General features: G+C 40.0%; 1 protein-coding gene across 3 annotated transcripts in view; it reads right to left on the reverse strand.

The window, feature by feature from the left end:
• Positions 1–22,885, reverse strand: part of SRBD1 (S1 RNA binding domain 1) — a 207,714-nt gene that overhangs the window by 156,134 nt on the left and 28,695 nt on the right. For 2 of the 3 annotated variants that reach the window (XM_074989637.1, XM_074989639.1), the window contains 3 exons: positions 18,548–18,644; positions 18,138–18,273; positions 6,469–6,572 (listed from right to left, as the gene is read on the reverse strand). In XM_074989637.1, the coding sequence (XP_074845738.1) occupies positions 6,469–6,572; positions 18,138–18,273; positions 18,548–18,644 (337 nt within the window). The remainder of the gene's footprint in view (positions 1–6,468; positions 6,573–18,137; positions 18,274–18,547; positions 18,645–22,885) is intronic. The other variant, XM_074989638.1, reaches the window with a different exon arrangement.

A 22,885-nucleotide genomic window follows, 5' to 3' on the forward strand; every position in this document is an offset into this window, starting at 1 on the left:
AGCAGCCTTGAAATATTAACTGCCTTTCAAAACCATACAAGAAAGCAGGCAGGCACAAGCTATTTCAGCAAATGGAGCGAGGGATAGGTACAGTGTGAACCCTGGCACAAACCTTGGTGAGGGGCGTATGACGTGTATAACCCTCCCTTTATTTTGCCTTCAGAAAACCAAGTATAAGGAGATGTGCATCTATCTCAGAGGCCCAGCGAGGCACAGAGAATGCTGAGCAATGAAGGTTGGTCAGTTACCTGCCCTGTGTAAAAGAAGAGTGTGTATATGCACGTGTGACCTCTTCCAGTGTGAACCCTAACGCTTTAAGGATACGAAGGTAAATAAAAAGAATCAACTATACTGTATTTCTTCTGGGAAGGGACTTTCAGTCAACTTGATGCTAATTTGAATGTTTATATTGCACAGTTCTGACTGACGTCAAACTTGATTGAATACAAGGAATTTTATCAGATGTCTTTTATTCAGCATAGGGAACTATGGTCACCCTACAATGTACTAACAATTTTACTACATTTTATTGCCAAGAGGTCTGTTTGTTTGTTTGTTTTTAACACAGTAGAATCCCAAGATACACACAGTCAAGCTGCGCAAACCTTGGGTTAATGCGACTGAGTGGTGGAGAGCTGGCAGATGGCTTCGGGCCTCCCAGCACTCGGGGAGCTGGGAAAGTAAACAGTGCAGCAGCACCACTGTGCTGGTCAGTTTCCCAGGTCCTGTCAGTGGCTGTAGCCAAGAGCCAAGCTGCCACCTCTGACAGGACTGTGAAACTGCGTCTGTCAGGGGGGCAGCCTGACTCTCGGCATCCTGCCAGGAGTGGGGAAACCACTCCTGTCAGGAACAGCAAGAGTCAGGCTGCAACCCCTGACAGAAGCAGTCTCACAGCTCCTGTCAGGACTCTTGGCTACTGCCACTGACAGGAGCTGTGAAACTGACCAGCACAGCAGCAGGGAGCAGTTTCCAGTCTCCTGTGAGCAGCAGGGAGCTGGGAACCAGGGTCCAGATCCCTGCCCTCACAGGAGACAGGAAACTGACCAGCACTGTTCTGCTGGTCAGTTTCCTGGTTCTCTGAGTAATGCGAGATTTGATTTATACGGGATTGTGCAAGAATGCAATCTCTGCGTAAGTCGGGGGTCTACTGTACACAAAGCAAGCATAGGGTTTCCTTTGCTCTGGTTGCTACCCACTTACATGAACAGAAATTTGTACAGGTGGTGAAATGACTACACTGACGAAGATAGTAATAGATTTGGACAGCAGGCATCAGGTTCCCTCCCTCTTGTTAAGGCAGATTAATAGATCTTTTAGCACAAATAGCTCATCACAGCAGATATTTTTGACAGCATGCCACTTACCTATGACTAATGAAATGATTTTGTGATACTCAGGGAGAAGTCCTATAAATATTGCAGAACCACATTCTAAAATTCATCATGAAACTAAAAGCATCCAGAAGATATACTCAATAACCAGCCTGTAAATACATATCATTTTTTTATCCCACATACATATTTCATTATTTGTGGGAGGAAGAGAGAGAAACAAACTTTCACATCAGAATGGAGCTAACTCACCTCTATATAGCTCTTGAAAGATCATCTCAACCTAATTAGTCTCCGCTCTGGGAAGTGGTCCCACCCACCTCCTCCCAGATTATTTAATGAATTAATTTCTAAAGTACTTGAAGTGTGGCATTAGTCAGGAAAGATGCTGTGTAAATAGCATCTTCTTACTCAACAGCTCTGCTCTAAGAGTGCATCCTCTACGGACAAAGATAAACATATCTGCACTCTTGGGCTTACGCAGCAAATAACCTGTTATGGGAGAGCGAGCTGGGTTCTAAATGAGCATAATCATCCATGAGACTTATTATAGTTGAACTGTGGAATGTTCATTACAAATGACAATGACTGATCCAAAAACAACGCAGTCTGTCTTCTAGATCCAAAGTCAAAAAGGCAGCACTTCAATCTGTCTTCCTGTAAACGGAGAGAATTATTCTTGGAAGGTGGGAGTCACCCAAAAGAACAGCTATTTAAAGCATGATAATTCTAGCTTTATGTGGGATTTAAAAATTTCATCCCAAGAAGAGGAGAAAAAAAATCCACCCACCCTCCCTCCCTCTCAAGCTCAGTGAGTCTATTTTTACAGAGTAATTTTTAAAACAATCTCACTTCAGGGCAAATCAGTCCTCCTCCTCAGTCACCAGCATGGTCCTCTTGCCAAAGAGGGAGTTAGATGCGGAGCCGGGTGTACTGCATGGGGCAGGTCCCAGTCAGTCTAAACCGACCATTAACCAGCACTTGAACTCAACAGCAGCAGCATTCCGGGGTGGGTGCTCTTCTCAATGAGTTTTAATATAATATTCTATTTTTTATATATATTTAAATTTCCATCCCTTCCAAACTACAGCACACCAGAGCTCACAGAGTCTTTAAAGGGCCTCATCATCCTCCGATTCTCCCTTTCCCCCTCAATAGCACATTAACTCTGAAGATGGCCGTGGGAGAACAAATTAAACGTTAGTGTATTGACTACTAATTTAACAGGTTGAAAACAGGGTGAGGGCGCTTTCTAGTCTCTGGATATGTGGGTTCTAATCTTACTTCTGCCACCAGCTTCCTGCGTGACCGTAGGCACATAGCTTAATCTCGCTGTGTTATTTAGTTCCCCTCCTATAAAATTGCATCACTTCCCAATCTCAGAGTAGCGTCATGATGTTTTCTCCATAAGTAGTGAGAAGGCACTCAGACACCACAGTGATGACAAGTAGGTAACTGTGGATATAAGCCACTGAAGTGTCTCTTCAAATCCGAGGATGCACAAAAGAGGGAAAAAAAAGCCTTTGGATTTGCAGTGACCCACCTCTGAATAACACAAGAATCCTATTTTACAAAGCAATTGGGGACTGAGGCATTTGTAAAATCAACGTCTCACAGTTACAGTATATATGATGCATAAATTGCAGTACGGTGCACTGCATTGGTCTTTTCTTGCCCTTCAAACCATGGCAAAGCAATTTCTATTGCCCTCAAGGCATCAGAATGCAATCTGTCAACTTGTTTTTCATTACTTTCACTTTTGTTATATGACAGTTTTTGTTTGTTTTCTGAAAGGAAAATGATTCCTATAACTGGTTGCTAATAAAACTGATGTTCATAAAATTAAGGTTGTGCCATATATCCATGACAGTTTCCTTCATATATGTTGATAAGGTGACAAAATGTTAAATCATCCGATATCTGTCCCCAAAGGTATACAGTGACTTTGTGATGAATTTTAGTCAGTGTGACTATAGATTAAACAACTCATAATAGGGGAAAAGACTTTTTGCAATACTGGCATCAAAGAGGACTGCCTCCAAGTCACATAAATCAATTATATGGGATAAAAAGAGCATGTAGAAAATACTGACTGGGCTGAAATCACAAAAGGAGATTTGATGCACTGTATACACTGGAATCCCTACCACAGAACAGCCCAAGTTCCCCCCAACCCCTTTTAAAGTCTCATCCAAAAAGACTTAAGGTCTGAGTCTAATACTGTAAGCTACTTGGTATTTCATTGGTACATGAGATGAATGAGATGCTAAGATCAACCTGCCAAATTTAGAAACTGTGATCCCAGGGAGTATATTTATTCTCTTCCTCCTATTCAGATCACTGTGTCAACATCATCAGAGCCAGAATGAAGCTGACTGAAGGGTGGAGTATAATCCATGGTCAGTAACATGAGGAAACTCTTCTGGTGATCAGATGTGCACTTATATATCCATTGGGAAAGTGTAGAATCTAGTATATATTTTTATGCGTCAAGATTTACTGCAATTATCTGCTACAGAATTTCTGTTTGAGAGAAAATAAGTTGGTTGTTAATTAGAAAAATCTAAGACCGACCATATACTGACTCAAGTCAAAGATTCAATTCCACTTCGCACTCACAAAAATATAACCAATCAAAAATGTCTAAATTTATATCTTAAAATGTCACGCTTGTACTAGCACAGACTGTTCCACTGGAAGTGATTCATGCTCTTGCTGAATTCAGTTATGGATGCACGTTTTAAGACTGTTACAGATATTTCCTTCCTATGCTGTAGACTAGTGGTACTCAAACTTTTTAATCTTGCGTCCCCCATTACTCTTGTCTCCCTGTCTCACCCTACCAGGGACAGGAGCAGCGCCACAGCTCCAGGAAGTGGGGGTGCAGTCAGGGGTAAGGGAGCAGAGACGGTAGCAGCTCAGGATGGGGATAGAGAGGAGGCCAGCAGCCAGAGGCAGCAGGTGGGGCTGTGACCTAGAGGACAGCTGGCTGGTACTCCCTGTCAGGGTCCCAACCATGCCCCCTCTACAGGGTGCGGGAGGAGGGTGGGACATGCACCACAGTTTGGAGACCACTGCAGTTGATAATACTATGCTGAGAGACCAGTCTGTAGCATAAGGACTAAAAGAGGTTTTTAACTGTGATTAAAAATCATGAGACAGCTCTGAAAAGTCCAAGAACATTAAGATACAGTATATTACAAGATCAAACCACTGTTAATCACCTATATATTTTCTATAGCATATAGTTCAAAGTGCCTATGATACGCTCTTTACATAGTCAACCATTAGTGCATAGAGAGACAGCTATTTCACATTAACAAAATTTTACATGTCATGATCAGGATTTCTAAGTATCCTTCACAATGGGTGTTGGGTGCCTAACACTCTTTGGCTACGTCTACACTAGCCAAAAACTTCGAAATGGCCATGCAAATGGCCATTTTGAAGTTTACTAATGAAGCACTGAAATACATTTTCAGCACCTCATTAGCATGAGGGCGGCCGCGGCACTTCGAAATTGACGCGGCTCGCCGCCGCACGGCTCGTCCAAACAGGGCTCCTTTTCAAAAGGACCCCGGCTACTTCGAAGTCCCCTTATTCCCAGCTACTCATAGGAATAAGGGGACTTCAAAGTAGCTGGGGTCCTTTCGAAAAGGAGCCCTGTCTGGATGAGCCGTGCGGCGGCGAGCCGCATCAATTTCGAAGTGCCGCGGCCGGCCGCATGCTAATGAGGCGCTGAATATGTATTTCAGCGCTTCATTAGTAAACTTCAAAATGGCCATTTGCATGGCCATTTCGAAGTTTTTGGCTAGTGTAGACACAGCCTTTATGTATTTGGAAAACCCTAGTCCAGATATTCTGTGTATGCAAACAAAATAAATAAGTTCAGGAGCAGTGATCCCGATAAGCTGTGTACTTGTACAACCACTTAGAACAGACTCCAAGGCCATCCAGATGATTAGTAGAGTGCCCTCTGCTAAGTCTGTATTTTTCCTGGTGGTGTACACTCATGTGCACTTTGGTACGCATAACAAAATTTATTCCACGTGTGAATGGAAAAGATTAGCGGGAACATTGTTCAGGAGAATATTTCAGAAAGCAGAAATAATCTGGCTCCATCAGACACCAAAAGGAAGTAGCTTGGAAAGGGAGGGACAAAGACTTGAAAAATTAAGAAGAAAATATTAATTTAACTAAGCCTCACAAGAGACAAGTTAACCTAGAAAAGTAATATGCCTGAAGTTTTGGGCTGTTTGAGAAAACTGAACTCAAGTCTGAATTCCCAGTTCTCTGCTTTAACTAGCCTACATAAACAATGCACAGCCAACTGTCAGGATATAAGTGATGGTACTTCTGAGGAAACAGATCATATTTAAGTTTTTGAAAAATTAAAAATAATTTTAAGGAACAATAATAAATTACACTCCTGAATATAGACAGAATGCATTCCTAACTAACAAATTATATAACCACTTTGAAGAAGTTACTCTATTTAAGAATTGTACTCTTCATTAGAAATGAAAATGCTCTTTCACATTTTGGTGGAAGGTTTTTAAAGAATGAAGATAGACTATTTTAGACAGTATAATAAATACACATAATGTAACACAGGAAGCTAGAGTGGGTCAGACCAATGGTCCATCTAAACCTATGCAGTATTTCTGAAAGTGGTTAGCACCAAATGTTGCAGAGCTTCCAAACATCCATAATATTTTATCTTAGTCTCTTATCATATGTTTTTATCTTAGCCTCTTATCTTATGTTTTTCTCCTATATGTCCCTGTACAGAGTGCATACTGTAAAAATTTCAAAGTGCGACACAAAATAAGCCTTCAAACATTTTAGAATTTGAGGTGCTTAAAGAGAATCCTAGAAGCATTCGAGATACATCCAAAAACCACCACCTCCTCCGCCTCCTCCTCCTCAAATTAATAAGTCAGAAGTAGGTGGAAATGCAGAATGAGATCTAGCTATTCATAAATTTAAAAGCATCTAATAAGTGGAACATTTGTTTAAAGTATCTTCTTAATGAAACAAGCCACATGAGGTACCTTTTACTATCTAACAGTTTACAGAAAAATATGATTTCTGTAAGAATATATGTGTATATATATATATATGCACATACACAAACCTTTCATTTACGCACCACCTACAGAATTCATTCTTCACCCCGTCAGGAACGTTGACCTTAACTGTCAGGATCTTCAGATTTTCCCCTCGGTTAATGGCCAGAATCTGAGTGCAAACATAAATGGCAAAGACAGATGACACACAAAATACTGAAAAGATAAACTCATCAAGTCAATATTTGTGTACACATTTGCTTGACATTCCAGCGTAAGTCATGCTGGTTTTATAGTCAAACAGTTCACGAAGTATTGGTTTTACAGATAACACACAAAATTTAACTTGCATAAAATCATGCCATAGCAGAAACTGAAATCTGTTTCTTCAGAGTTAATTATAGTAGTTTCATTTTGAGAATCCTGTTTCTCATATATATAAATGTGTATATTTATATATATGAATTTATATATATGCATGTGAGATATATTAAAAAAACGAAACAAAAAAAACTACCTCAGTGGATCAATCAGTGAATTAACCAGCTGTTGCCCTTATACAACCCCAGTTCAAACCCTCACTGAACAAAATGGAAAGTGATTCAAATCAAAACAGAAGATTACCAAAGAGACAGAGCACATTTATGCTCCTGGTTTCCTTATTTATACAGACAGCAACCCAAATTAAAATCATTCAGTTTATAGCAGAATGTGTGACAAGAAAGGTAATCAGTTTAATTAGTAAAAGTTGAACTTTTCATTATTAACCCCTAGGAAACCTCATAAACAGGTTAAAACATTTTGAACCCTATTTTTAAATTAATCTGAATATAGAAGCTTTTAAATCACTGCACACTGGGAAGACTATCATCTGTGTTCACACGAGAAAGAATCTGCACAAATATAGAACTTACACTCACAAATTAGGTGCGGGTCTGGAAAAAATCAATTTCAACTTTTTTTTTAAATGAGTATCTGTAGCTAACTTACAAAACTAAAGTCACTATTCTATAGACAATTACTAGATGTTTATCCCCATGAACTTGGGCTACATCCCATTTACATTGACAAGTGTCTATTCAGCTCAAGCTCTATACTCATATTTTAAGGACAATGTAATATCAGAATAAGGAATTTAATTAATATGAAGTGTGTAATTTGCATGCAACTGCATAGAATAAAACATTGGCTTTTATTTCTGGATTCTATTTCCCCTTTTTCCTACTAAGTTAACCTCTAACCAGCACCTATTTCTTAAATGTTAGAAGTGAAGATACCACAAACAAAAGCTGTTAAATGTTGACATTCCTGTATTGCTGCACATGGTGCTGTATGTTACAGGCTGGAAGCACTGTCACAGCAGAGCATTCTGTGTCAATCATGAACTTTAATTCAATCACTAGCTAACTCAGACATGTCACATATGTTAAATACAATGGTTTAAAATGACTCCAGGACATAGTACCAATATATATTCCTCAGCTTTACTGTGCTTGTGACATACCAGGCCTGACATATCATTGAACAACAAAGCTAATAATAAAAATTGCTTCTGAAATATTATAGCATCAGGTACCTTGAATGCCACAGCAAATGTTTTCATGCAAATATTAGAAAGACTCATTTTTAACAAATCAAATGCTCTCATGTTTATTCTAATTTTGTTAGAAAAAATAAAAAGAAAATTAAACATCAAGCTGAAGTGAAATTAAAATGATAAGCAGGACAAATATATTTGACAAAGAATTACAGTAGACTCTTTCATATCCAGCATTCTATCATTCAAAAGCCACATATAACTGGCATTTTAACCATTCGCAAATTTTACTTATATTTTCAGTATAGTATAGTGAAAATACAAATAAATATAGCAAGTACAGTATAAGTTTGCTGTGTACAATACTACTGTTAGTGAATAAAGTACTCTGCATACATTTGTGTTTGACACTTAATATCTAATCATGTTTTTCTTTATTGTTATGCATTGCTAGGTAATAGGTACCTCTCTATTATCCAGAATATTTGACTATCTGAACCTTCTGGTCTTAGCGCTGCTGATGAGTTTAGTGTATAATGTGACAATTCACAACTTTATTATTAATGGTCAGTGTTTCCATAAAAAACACACTACTCACAAGTGCTTATAACTAGGCAGTAAAAATACTCTGATATCGAATGTACCAAAAAGAGTTTTACCTCAGTAGTAAATGTTTTTACAAACTTTATAATTTAACACAATTTAGTCTGTTCTACAAAACGTGTGTCTGCAGAAAAAATATAAATTGAAAATGGCCTAAATTATGTATGGCAAGCAATTCATCAATTTTGCCATACAATGCAAAGAATTTATTCCCTTTTGTCAACAAATTCCACAAACAGCTACAAAGGACACAAGCTACAACGTTCTCCAGGCCTAACTCGTGTTTGTATTAACAGAGCGGAATAGATCCTGCTGACAGGAGTTAAAATATTACAGACTTACAATGAAAAAATAACTTCTAAGAACAAAAGAGGAGCAGAGATTTAATCCTGTGACACAAAAAGATACATCATCCTCCAGTTCTAGCTATTGAATACATAACATCTTGGCTGCGTCTACACTAGCAAGTTCTTTCGAAAGATTTTTCGAAAGAAGGGGGCTCTTTCAGAAGAGCCCATGAAGCATCTACACACAAAAAGCATTCTTTTGAAAGAATGTGGTGCTCCTTTTGAAATTACTCTTCTTTTCCCGTTTCAGGAAGAGAGCCCCCTTTTGAAAGCTTCTTTCAAAAGAAAAGGTGTCTAGATGCTCCACAGGATCCTTCTTTCAAAAGAACAGTCTTCATTTTTGATCCCTGGTCCATTCTTGCAAAAGAGTGGGGGCTGTGTGGATGCTCTCTTTCAAAAGAGCGGATCACTCTTTTGATCCACTTCTTTGCATGTGGATGCACTCTTTCAAAAGAAGTTCTTTTGGAAGAGAGCTTCCAGAAGAGGTTCTTTTGAAAGACCTCTGTAGCGCAGACATAGTCATGACGCACTATTTCACTGAACTGCGTGATCACAAACAAACAACAAATAGCAGCCTTCTTGGACTAATTATATTCCACTTATATCTTGCAATAACTTTAAATATCTCTTTTGAATCACTGTTTAAGCTATTATGGTTAAAACATGATATTTTTTATTTTATATATATGTATATAAAAATAAAAAATATCATGTTTTAACCGTAATAACTTAAACAGTGACTCAAGAGATATTTAAAGTTATTGCAAGATATAAGTGGAATATAATATATATATATATATATATTACTCTCCTTGACCCCACCCCCAAAAATAAAGTCTTTGCTGCATATGGTACAGACAAAAAGAAGACAAGAAGTTACTGCACAAGCAATAGCATCTTTACAGCAAGACAACAGCAAGATGTTGTGGTGGAGGTTCATTCTATTATTTCCAGTAAGTTCACAGATGACACTGAGCTGGGGGAGAAATACATATGCTGGAGGGTAGGAATTTTGATGCAGAGGGATATAGAGAAATCAGAGAATTGGGCAAAGGAAATCCAAATAGGTGCAACAAGTACAGAGTTCTGCACTTCTGACAGAAGAATCTCACGCACTGCTACAGGCCTGGGATCAACTGGATAAGTAGTAGATCAGCAGAAAAGGACCCAGGGATTACAACAGACAAGAAGCTGGATATGAGTCAACAGTATGCCCTTGTTGCCAAGATGACTAACGGCAGACTGGGCTGCATTAGTAGAAGCACTGCCAACAGATCAAGGCATGCGCTTATTTCCCTCTATTTGGCATTGGACAGGCCAAATCTACAGTACTGCAGCCGGTTTTGCCCCAACCCCCATAACACACTCATTAAAAACTATAAGAACAAAATGGCAAGAGTACAGCAGAGAGCAATGAAAATGATTAGAAGGCTGAGGTACATGACTTAAGGAAAGGCTGAGAGAACTTGGTATATTTAATTTACAGAAGAGATGAATGAGGAGGGATCTGACAGCAGCCATCATGGAGATTCCAAAGAGGATGGAGCTTGGCTATTTTCAGTGGCGAGAGATGACAGAACAAGGAGCAATGCTCACAAGTTTCTGTGTGGAAAGTCTAGGTTGGATAGCAGGAAAAATTCTCACTAGTAGGGGGTGAAGTACTGGAATGAGTAGCCTAGTGAGGTGGTGGAATCTTCATTCTTAGAGGCTTTTACGGCCAGGCTTGGCAAAGCCCTAGCTCAGATGATCTAGTTGGAGTTGATCCTGTTTTGAGCAGAAGGTTGGACTACATGACTTCCTGAGATTTTCCCAAACTTTATCTTCTATGATCCTATTTAAAAATGCAGCAATGACTAAAATACAGTAAGTACTGTACATGCCTAAGTCCCCTACCTGAGCAGCTCACATCCTAAAAGGGAAGGATATGTTGATATCTTTCCTCTAAGGATGTGTTTACACAGAAACGGGAGACCTGAGGCTGACGCATAACAGGCAACTCAGCCTGCAGCGCTCGATGGTGCTGTTTCATTATTGTGTACACTTCCAAGCTCAAGTACAGGCTCAAAACCCTGCGAGGTGAGATGGTCCCAGCACTCAGGCTCAAGCCCAAGTCAACAAGTCTACATTGCAATTAAACAATTACACTTCTTGAGCCAATTGGCATGGGCCACCCACAGGTATCGTGCTGTAGATGTACCACAAGAGAAAAAAGTACCGTACATAATTGCAATCCTCAGTACACAAAATCTTCCAATGAGAAGCACCCTCAAGAATGGTAAAGTTATACATGCAATGCAGCTGACATTGCAGTTTCTTTCCCAAGACCTGTATTTTAATTTTTAGTCAACAATCAGGAATCATTCTTTCCCTCCCCACCATCCCATTCACAACCTTCCTTACATACAATCAGTGTTTTCACTAATACTGTTTTACTCAGACTACCAATCTAGTACAAGAACAAATTACTGCATAAGTATGAGCACATGATTCTAAAAGTACTCTGAATGATAAACAAATGCAAAATGAATTTTTGTCACAGAAAAAGAACCCCCAAACATTCTAATACACTACAAATAATTTGTATGTAATTCAAGACCTCGTAAACAGCTATGTGACACACAGGACAGAATTAAGGTTGTTCATAGAATTTTGTGTGTTCTCTAACTAGAGTACTTAACACTTGGTGTTTTTTTAAACTCATATAAACATGTGACCTTCCCTGCCCCCACCCCACTTATGCCTAGCTAGGAAGCACACACACCAGATCACTTAGATCTTGGACAAAGTCACTAAGGGATTAAAGTGAAGGCCTTTAAAATCATCAAAGCTTATAGACTCTAGCCAAACAGAACTTACAGCATATAATACTAAAGCCTCAAGGAATTTCACAGATCTTTCCTAAAGCTTCCAAGTTCTCCACATCATTTATAGCTATCCTTCTTAAAAAACTCTAGACTGTAAAAGAGGACTTCTTTGAACAAGTTTACCTAACTACTATTCTCTCTTCAGTGCATGCTCAATATTACATTTTATATGGCCTCTTTAATATGGAAGATCATACTGAAAGTAGGTGAAGGCAAAAAGAAAGGTTTTAAGACATTATTTCAAGAGGAAGTGACTCTCATTGACTTGGAGGAAAGGAAAATTCTAATCTAGGACAGTACAATGAAAAGTGTGACCACATAGCTTTCAGGGTTTCAAGGACTGGGTATAAAATAATTTCAAGGTGGGGAATGATCAAGATTTTCAGAAACTGAGAGCCAACCTGAAAGAGAAAAAATAACAGGTGAGAAAATGTTCTTACAAAAGGAAGGGTCAACCAAGCAGTATATTTTTAAGAACAGGAGATAGGCTGTAAACGCCACAAAGCACTGTCACTTAATTGTCTTTGTACTGTGCCTAGGACAACAGGACCTAATTCTGACTGTGTCGTTAGGAACCTCTATAAAGCCAACAACACACTTCTGTATGACAGAGAAAGACTCAGTAGCTGGGAGTAGAGTTGACAAGAAGGCGACAAAAGTAAGTCCAGTAAGGACGCAAATTAGCGAATAAACAGGTTTTGGCCATAGATTCCCTAGAGATAGGGACAGAAGGAAAGAAAGGGTAGGCTCTAGTTTACAGGCTGATCAAAAACAAATAAGGCTCCTGCATTTGGAAAGCAACAGAGATGCTCTTTTGCAGGAGGACGGGGGGGGGCGGGGCGCGTTTTTGGTTTTGCTTCTTATTGTACTTGTTTGATCTTCAGAAGGGAGAAACAGAATCCTGGATAAATTCCCATGAGATCCTTGTACTTTTCAAAATGAACACAACATAAAATTGCATTAAAAACCCATTAGATCAGTGTTTCCCAAACTGTGTTTCACAGAGCACTCATGTACCTCATTATGTGAATAGGTGTTCCGTGAAAAAAAAAAAAAAAAGGTGATGCTACTAATATTTTCCTTCTAAAACATTAAATATGAAATTGTGTGCGTACAAAAATACTAAAGTATTTGAATGTTACTTAGATTGTAGATATATTAATATTTATACAACATTCAGAATAGTATAATTATATGACTCATGCCAAAACAGAGTCAATTTGGATTGTTTTGGCAGGAGTCACGTTCAGAAAAATCGCAGGATGCTGCACCTGATATGAGGATCTAACTCCCCAGCATAGCTGTGAAGATTAAGCAGAGTTGTGGTCAAAAAACGCAAAAACACTCTTCCCATTAAAAAAACTGCCAAGTGTTATTTAGTTTTATGTTCCAGTAGTTCTCTGCAAAAACAACAAATCTATGAAAATGCAACGCTTAAAAATATTTTCCATACCTAATTTGTTTTGCATTTTTTTTCATAAAAATGTTTTTAAGCTTTAAGGAAGGACAGTCCTTTTTTGAACAATATTGTCCTTTCCATTTTTTTGCACAAAAAATGATGCTAACCATCCTTCCTTCTGCTGTTATATGGATGTTTTGTTTTGGGTTTGTACTGACTTTTTAATTTTTAGACTTAATTATAGGGTTGCTAACCATCCTCTTATCGGTAGGACATTATTGACAGTGCGGGCAGAATCGCGGGTGATGAAACCCCCCGCTGACCCCGCACGAGCAATCCGTTCGGATCCCCACAGGGCCTCAGACGAGGGCACAGAGGAGCCGGCAGAAAGCCCGCCCAAGAGCCGCTCCGCTCCTCCGCAGACCAACCCCACCCACCTCCGGCAGGGGGCCTAAGACGCAACGCCAGAGACCGGGGAAGAAGCTGACCACTGGCAGGGTAGGAACTGGCAAGGGATTGCTTGTGACGAGGGTAAAGCACGAAGAGGAAGGTTATAATAAACAACAATTATATTTATTAACGCCAACGATAATTAACAGGTCAACAATATAATAATTAAACTACTACTTTATAACTACCACTCTATATGCTATCTTATTTACCTAGGTTTTAACTTACAATGAGTATAGTTAAGGGTCCCATTGATGAAGCCACTTTGAAACTTCCCTTGCTAAATACAAGGACAAAAAGTTTAATGAGCCCTTTTGCCTTCTCCGAGCAATAAGGGGGGTTTTTAATTTGCCCCCCTCAATTACCCTGGGTAACTGGGTAGGTTACCCTATTGGATACCTCGCGGTCCAGCCGAACAAGGCTCCTTTCCCACTGGCTTATTCAGTGGGGCTTGGAGAAAAAGGGGAAAAGGAGAGAAGTAGGAAAAAAGAGGTAAAAAGGAATATAACTATGGGGATTTAACTTAACAAGTTTAACTATGGGCTTTGTTAAACAAATGTGCGGTCCAGATAATGGTTTTTTGTTAGATTTAAGCTCACGAAGCCCGGTTTAAAAGTCAGAAAGTTAGTATTCCGGGATGTGGGGTTTTACGTGTCCGTGTGGTCCGTTGGTCGAGTCCAGTAGTCACGTCCGGTAGTGGAAGGCTGAGGCGGTGACAGCGAGGGCGGTGGTGCTGCATGGGTCGCAGACCTTGAGCCTCAGTTGGAATGGGCGCAGTACCCCACCCTATTGATGGGGCCAGTTCGTCCCACTCCACGTCCGCTCTCAGCCTGTTGTTGGCGGCGAGATCGAAGGTGCCGCAGTGATTTATGTGGCAGACCCTGGGTGCTAAGGGGTGAGGGTGCAGTATCCCACCCTAAAGGTGGGACCAGTTCGACCCTCACCTAAATTTTCCTCAGGGTTATCTCCCTAAGCTCTTTTAGAGAGGGTTATTTCAAGAGTGATTTCAAGCAAAATGCCTCAGCAGAGCGGACTCTGCTGGGCGGCTGCAGAACTGCAGGCTCTGGAGACGAGCTCTTCGGAAATCAGGAGCTCTTCACGAAGTCTTCTGAAGCAGCTGGCAGGCTGGGCGAATGGGAACGGACTGAACCCCGAGGGCTGCGGGGCGCCGCCTTATATTTCCTGTACTCATGAATATTTATGATTATATTAGCATACGAAAGTTCTGAGGGGCCTGTTTTCAATCAGGTCCCTCTCCAGGAGCTGCCTTACCTCTAACCAATGAGGGCCCTGGATTTTGAAATTCATGATTTAAAACGCTGGTGAGTTCAGGTTACCGGTAAAACCAACTGACACAGAGTGACCGTTACTGGGGCTGTTAACTGACAGCCTATGTACCCTTTAGAGTCTGCCTGCCCCTGTGATGATATTAATGGCCCAAGGCTTGTTTCCCCTGGCCCACGGGGACGATTATGCCCAAGGGATGAAAAATCCCTGACAATTATTTGTTCATTCAAATGATTTTCTCTTTTCATTTTTTGTTCTTTTATTTTACAAAGACATCTAAAAATCTAACTTTTTTTAAAATTCACTTTTGAGCATACATGCAGCAACTTTTCTGTATGAACACCTCCCCCACTTCACCCTACCCGCACAACCTCAGCCAACCAGCATGAATATATTCTGACAATACATTCCAAGACCAAGTGTTCCATGGGTTCCATTTGGGAAATGCTGCTTTAGATTACTGACACTGCAAGAATTGTTTAAAAAACTTAAATTTACCTTTTCATCATTTATGACGTTTTAAATATTTTTCCCTCAGTTTGGATGATGGAAGTAAACTGGTCAGTTGCTTTAAAAGAAAAAGTAAGGCAATCAAGTGTCCTAGTCCTCAAGCCCTATCACAATGATTTTCACATTCACAACATTACAGGGGGCTATTTAAAAAGTTATTCCTACAGATGTCAATTTTACTTTTAAAGTAAGTTTGAAGCCTTTATTTTTGTAGCAAAAACTTGGAAAACATGGTTAAGTCGAGCACTTTGAGGTTCAAATACCAGATGGGAAATAACAAGCACTCAAAATGTATTCAACTGCCTGATCTTCAGGGGTTTAATGGGATTTTCAAGCCAATCTCACGATTGGAGGTGGGAAGGGAAGAACTGACTTATGAATCACAAAAAGCATCCAGATACACAGAATAATGGTTAGCTTTTTAAAATCACTGTACTGTGCAAACAAAACACACTATTTAGTGTGTTCTTTGTCCCCTTCTTTGCCCACTTACTAGAGAACATGGATTTCTAAACCTTCCCAACAAAACAAAACAGCAGTCAGATCTGAAGAAGTGGGTCTGTCCCAGGAAAGCTCAGCACCTAAGGAGTCATTTTGTTAGTCTCTAAAATGATACATGACTGTTGTTTTGTTTTGTTAAAATACAGACTAACACAGCTACCTCTCTGTTACTAAACCTCCCCAACTACAGGACCTGGTACTTTAAATTAAACGGTAAAGGCTGCTGTTTTGAGCTCTAGAGGTCCCAGGTTCAGTTTCAATCTTATGTCATGACCAGGACAGAGTCATAACACAAACAAGCACTGAATTTTAGCATTCTACAGAACTTTAGTTGAGACTACATATCACTTGTGGCACTTAAAATAATACTAAGGCAAAGAACACATATCAGAGGAAAAAATGTTGAATTAAAATTTTTTTTTTCTCTTTAATTTGAATTATTTCCATGTGGTCAAATGTGGATGAATGTTGATTTATTCTTAATACATAAGTGGACTATGTTAGGACATTCTATGATCTTACACCTTTATTTCACATTCTAACAAAGCCATTTCAATACTGGAGAAGCTGATAAGTTTGCAAAGGTTGAAGTTTGTTTTTCATTAAAAAAAAGAAAATCCTAATACAACAGGGATATACAAACTTATCACACCACAGTATTTTACAATAAAATATAAATTATTTCGAAAAATCACTGTAAAAAATGATAGTCTAGCATTCTGCTAATCAGGCTCTTCCAGACATCATTAATATAAACCTCTACAGGCCAATTACTGCAAAACTATGATAAAATGCTATAAATAATAAAAAGAGTATACCACATGCACATTTACACTGAAGGTCTGGATATTAAAACTATTAGAAACTATTTCATCCTTTCACCTATGCCCAGACTATATTATTGCAAGTGAACTAATTCCAAACCTCAGTACCAATTTAGCAAGTATTCAGCATATCAATCCACTTTTAAAATACTCAGGAGAATTCAAGACACAAGTCAAAATCAACTTTAGTAGGCTAAACCTCAAACAGTTTTTGATAATGGCAACAGAACAAGCTAATTAAATTAGTGTCACAGAAATAAAGGAAAGTTATGCAAGAGTGGAACAGAAATATCCATCTACAAATCTAGTGTGGCTTAATGAAAGTTCTTTGTTTAAATAATACACATATTGCCTATCACTCCATCAGGGCAGAATTATCTACACTTACAATATTCAGAGCAATACCTGAAGTGTGCACTTTTGAGATTAAGCAGTTTGGAGCAGCCTATGTATTGGCGTGTGTGACAGACTTTGCACATCAATGGAGAAAGAAATTTCTATACTGGAAAGGAGCTTTCTTTCCACGTTCCCTTTTGAAGTCCTATAGTTATCACAAAACTACATCAAAGAGATCTCACACATCAGAAGACTGATCACCAGACAAACAAGAAAAATACTTGGAATAAGTTTATATGTTGAATGTTTCCCTTAATCTTGTTATTTGAAGCATTCAGCACAAGTGAAGTTGCTGAATACTTTGTTTTTCTAAAGTAGTATATTTGCAGGTCACCTTTAACTACAATTACCTAACCTTTTCTTGTTGCTTCATACCAATTTCAACTGACAGGTTTAATGATGAGTGGCTCACAGCACTCTTTGCATATCTGGATGGTCTGTAAGCCACTAAGTGTTGTAGTAAATAATAGAAGATTACACGACAAAAGAACTACCAAGATAAAAAGTGTTTTAATTTATTTTGCAGTTTTCTAAATCCAGCTAGGGCTCAGGGTATTAACCTTCATGAAAAACTAATAAAGTAACCTATATGCTTGTGTGTGTCAGGATAAGCTACTTAATCTCTCCCCTCTTCCTTCAAATGAATGGTATCTGCTTAATAGATTTTTAATTTTGCACATGCAAAATAGAGCATGTGCCCTATCCTTCAGCTAATGAGTTTCACTGGTATTGAACATAATTCCTTAAATACATTAACTTTATGAATATTTTAATTAATTTGACTTCAACACTCCTGAGTATTCAATTCTCACTTCAGGTTTTTAACATGTGGTTTACCCTTCCACGCTACTTTTCCAAGAAATAGGAATCTCTTGTTTCTTGAGTCACCTGAAGTATGAAATCAAAAAGCAGGTAAACTCATATTTTAAGGAAGTACTTATGGCAATTTTGCAAGGAGAGATACACATGCTGTCAGTTACCATTACAGAGAAAATCAATAGCATATTCATAATGTGTACCTGGTGATGCTGAATGTTCTTGATATTGCAAGAAAAATTATGGTACAGCTGGAATTTGTTAATATCTTTTTCATTCACATTTTTTGATGTCACTTTGGCCAAGGTTGACTGGATACAAATGTATCTTTGCTGACATCTAAATACAAATAAGAATTAGTTATTTGGGCTGCATGACATGAAACCTTTAATAATGGAATTGGATTATGTGTTAACACACAAAATCCTACTGAAATAAATATGAAGTCGATATAGCAGGAATGGGCCTAACCATGTTTATGCAGAGATTGTAAAGCTTCTTTCCCAGCATTGGCGTGGGACAAGTTCTCTGGCCACACAAACACAAGAGAAACACAAAATTTGGCCATATACCCTTCAAAGTAAGTGAATCACCCTTAAATTTCCAAACTTACAGCATCCTGATGAAATCCAGAGTATCCTTATCTTTAGCAAACATGTCAGCAAGGATGTGTTGTACCCCAGCCTCTATCTCCTGAATGGTTATAAGTCCTTAAATGAAGACATATATCTAATTATTATAAAATGTCCAAAACCAAACCATAACTCAGTAATCACATCAGTATTAAAACATAACTCTAAATACCTATTAAAGGAAAGAAAAATAAATAAAAAATGTTAAAATAATTTGGAATGGTTCAATAAAGAAACCAAGTTCATGGTATTAGCGAATTTTATCTGGCCACCCCTTCCAAAATGTCTGAAATATCTGAAACTAATATCAAATTACAAAATTTCAGATTCTGTTACTGTAAATCAAAGCAATGAAAGAAGGATATGAAACATCAGTAACTGATTCTAAAAATATTTACCTGGGATTCTTATTTATTATACATGGGCCATTTCTACACATGCCACTTTCTTCAAAAGTAGCATGCTCGTAAAACAGACCAAAATATGCTAATGAGGCATGGATGCAAATTCCCCGTGCCTCATTAGTGTAATGTCACGTGAGTTGGAGTCTGGAAGACGTTCTTCTGAACTCCAAAACACTGTTTAGAAACGCGGCCCCCCCCGGGGGGAGGGGTCTTCTGGAAAAAAGTCCTTCTTCCAGAGGCCTCTTCTTCCTGAAAATTTTTGGGAAAAAGGGGCCTCCGGAAGAAGGACTTCCTTCCAGAAGACTGTTTCCCCCCCGGGGGCCGCGCTTCTAAACAGCATTTGGAAGAACACCTTCCAGACTCCAAATCGCGTGACCCTATGCTAATGAGGCACAGGAAATTTGCATCCATGCCTCATCAGCATATTTTGGGACATTTAGTAGCATGCCACTTTCTTCGCAAGTGGCATGTGTAGAAACGGCCTATGAGAAATATTGAAAATAATGAAGTTTGATATTTGGATACAGATTGAGATAGTTCACACAAGGTATGTAAGTGTGCAATCCTCTATTGCACTATCACCCATTATATCTTTTTTAAAAAAGCGATCTACACTATTGCAATCCTGAATATCTTTCCATTAAAATGCTATATACTGCAGTATTACAGAGGGAATACACTGAGATACCTGCATTAATGCTGCCTGGTTTTCCAAATGTTTTTGTTCTATTTTGAATTATTCCAACCATTTTACCCAGTAGAGATGTAAGTCTTCAAGGGTCTGTAATTCTGAGAATTATTCCTATAGCCTTTTTTTCCAAAAAAATAGATACAAAAACATTTGAATTCTGTGGAACATCAGCTATTTTTGTTAGTAGCAGAGCCATTTTGTTCAGCTCCTTCAGAACATTTAGATGTACCTTCTGGCCTGGTGACTAATTTCATTGAAAATTATCAGTTTGTGCCTACTACTCTTTTCTGACACCTCAGACTCAAGTGTACAGCACCTCCTCTTTATTACCAGAGAGGAGCAAATTCAGTTTAGAAATCCCTTCAACATTTTCAGAGGTGAGAGTCATATAAAGGAATAATTTCACATCTCAGCAAAGTCCCTGTCTTGCATAATGGCTCCTTTCAAACCCTGCTAATTCAGCAGACCCACCAATTAGTTTGCAGGCTTCCTGTTTCTGGTATACTTCATAAAGTCTAGACACACCTTTTAAACCAACTGTGTCACTCACAACTCAGCAAGGCTTCATATCCCACAGAGGACAAACAAACCAAGCATAAAACTTGTATCTACAAATACTGCTTAAGTATGCTGATTGTAAAACACACTATTTACATATACGTAAAGAACTGTTCCAGAGTGCTATATCCATCCTTCCTCCAGTGATTGGTCCACAAAAGTAACAGCCTAATCTGAAACCGAGTTATTCCAGTTAACCCATTAAGTCAAATGCAAGATCTGTTCTGCAGTGTTGAAATTTTAGGATTCAAACTCTGCTGCTGGTGCACCGGACCAGACACCACAGTTAAATTGGTTGTTGCCACTTTGTATTTTAAAAAGAAAAATGTTACACAGAAAAAGCTTCAAGGCATGTTAAGGTCACTCATTCCAAATACCTAAACTAAGGCTGTAGGAGCAATCTTAATTCTACACACTTGTTATCGCTGTTATTCTCTTCTTTTCCTTTGCGCATATGTATATCGTGTTTCATTTTCTAGAAAACAGGAGTGGGTTTTGCCAGCAACACCAACACGGATAACTTCCCTACTCTACAAAATCACAGGTACTACCACTGAAAAGGCAATAAAAGGAGAATGGGTGTGCATGGGGAAGCTCCTCAAAAAGTCCTACAGCTAAAGTAGAGGGAATAAGCGACACTGTTCTAGAAGAATTACTTAAATTTTAAATTATTTGATCATTTTTCCTTTTTTGTATCTTTAAGATTAAAAGAATTCTTAATTGTATTTATAATTTGGTATACAAAACCACTTATTTAAAGCTTTTTAATGTCCAACAGTTTCACTATCATATTAACACCTTGGACTCCCTGGGTCTATTTAGATGGAATAAGAGCACCAAGTTATGGAGGAAATCAAAACAGTGGCAAAATATTAGTAAACTTGCCCTTAATGTCTATGTTTGCATCCTATTTGTAAAACAGATGCAAGTTAAACATTCCTTTTAAACATTCATGTTTCAGGGTGCTCAGACACTACAGTGACCAGAACCACAGAACATATATACAAATGTAAAAAGTATGGGTAATAAGCAGGAAGAACTGGAAGTACTAATAAATAAATACAACTATGACACTGTTGGTATCACAGAAACTTGGTGGGATAATACACGTGACTGGAATGCGGTACGGAAGGGTACAGCTTGCTCAGGAGGGATAGACAGGGGAAAAAGGGAGGAGGTGTGGCCTTATATATTAAAAATGTACACAGTTGGACTGAGGTGGAGATGGTCACAGGAAACGGATGTGTTGAGAGCCTCCGGATTAAGCTAAAAGTGGTAAAAAAAAAAAAAACAAAAAAAAAAAAAACAGGGTGATGTCCTGCTAGGAGTCTATTTCAGGCCACCTATCCAGATGGAAGAGATGGATGAGGCTTTTTTTTAAAAACTAACAAAAACATCCAGGGCCCAGGATTTGGTGGTGATGAGGGACTTCGACTATCCAGACATACGTTGGGAAACTAACACAGCGACACACAGACTATCCTATAAGTTCTTGGACTGCATTGGAGTCAACTTTTTATTTCGGAACTTTGAAAAACCTACTGGGGGGAAGCTGTCCAAGATCTGATTTTAACAAATAGGGGGGAACTGATTGAGAACCTGAAAGTGGAAGGCAGCATGGGTGAAAGTGACCATGAAATCATAGAGTTCACAATTTTAAGGAAGGGAAGAAGGAAGAACAGCAAAACAGAGACAACGGATTTCAGAAAGGCGGATTTTGGTAAAGTCAGAGAGCTGGTAGGTAGGGTCCTGTAGTGAGTCAATATGGCCCCCTGCTGACTCAGAGGCAGAGGAGGCTGCGCAGAGGCCCTGGTGGGCGGGCCCGGAGCCAGAACACCAGTGGCCCGCCCCTCAGAGGGCAGGGCCCAGGGCTAGAAGGGCCAAGGGCAGGGCTCGGGACCCATTAAAGCCTGGGCCTCTGGGCAGGGAGGAGGCACCTGCACGAGCTCCCCGGCGCCAAGGTCAGAGGGCTTGTCGCCGCCTGGCCGGGCCGGAGTAGCAAGCCCCCAGCGGCCCCGAACAACCACGGATCCAGATGCCCCAGGGGGACTACCCAGACTTCCCAGACCTGCCAGGACCCTCACGCCGGCGGAGACCCCCCGCCTTGGAGGAAGCCCCGGACGCGGCCAGACCGGCGAGGGTGAGCGACTCCGAGGCCCCAGGAGCGACCTGCCCCAGAGTCCCGGCGGACCCCTGCAGCCCTCAGGCCCAGGATCGCCTCGAGCCCACCATGCTACTGCAGCCAGACTATCCCAATGACATCGACATGAGCGACTGGCCGGAGCCCCCGAAGGTGGACGATTTGGAGGAGACCGACCCCGCGGGACCCCCTGACCAGATGGACTGGGACCTTCCCCCGGTGGAGGTAGAGGTAGGAAGTGGCCTGGGGAACGACGCTCCCGAACCCATGGCAGTGTGTTGAGGCCCGGATCCCCACTGCCGTGGTCGTGTGTGAGCGACCCCCAGGGCCCCGGGCCGGGTCACAGTGGAGTGGGAGGGCCTGCGACCCCCTATCCCCTCCTTGACAAGGCCAGCCCATGCTGGGCCTGAGCTCAAACCCTTGTGCTGCTGCCCCGCCCCAAACTGAGGGCTGGGCCTGAGCTCAAACCCTTGCGCTGCTGCCCCGCCCCAAACTGAGGGCTGGGCCTGAGCTCAAACCCTTGCCC

This window comes from Carettochelys insculpta, chromosome 3 (genome assembly GCF_033958435.1).
Source record: "Carettochelys insculpta isolate YL-2023 chromosome 3, ASM3395843v1, whole genome shotgun sequence".
NCBI classification, from domain to species: Eukaryota; Metazoa; Chordata; order Testudines; family Carettochelyidae; genus Carettochelys; species Carettochelys insculpta.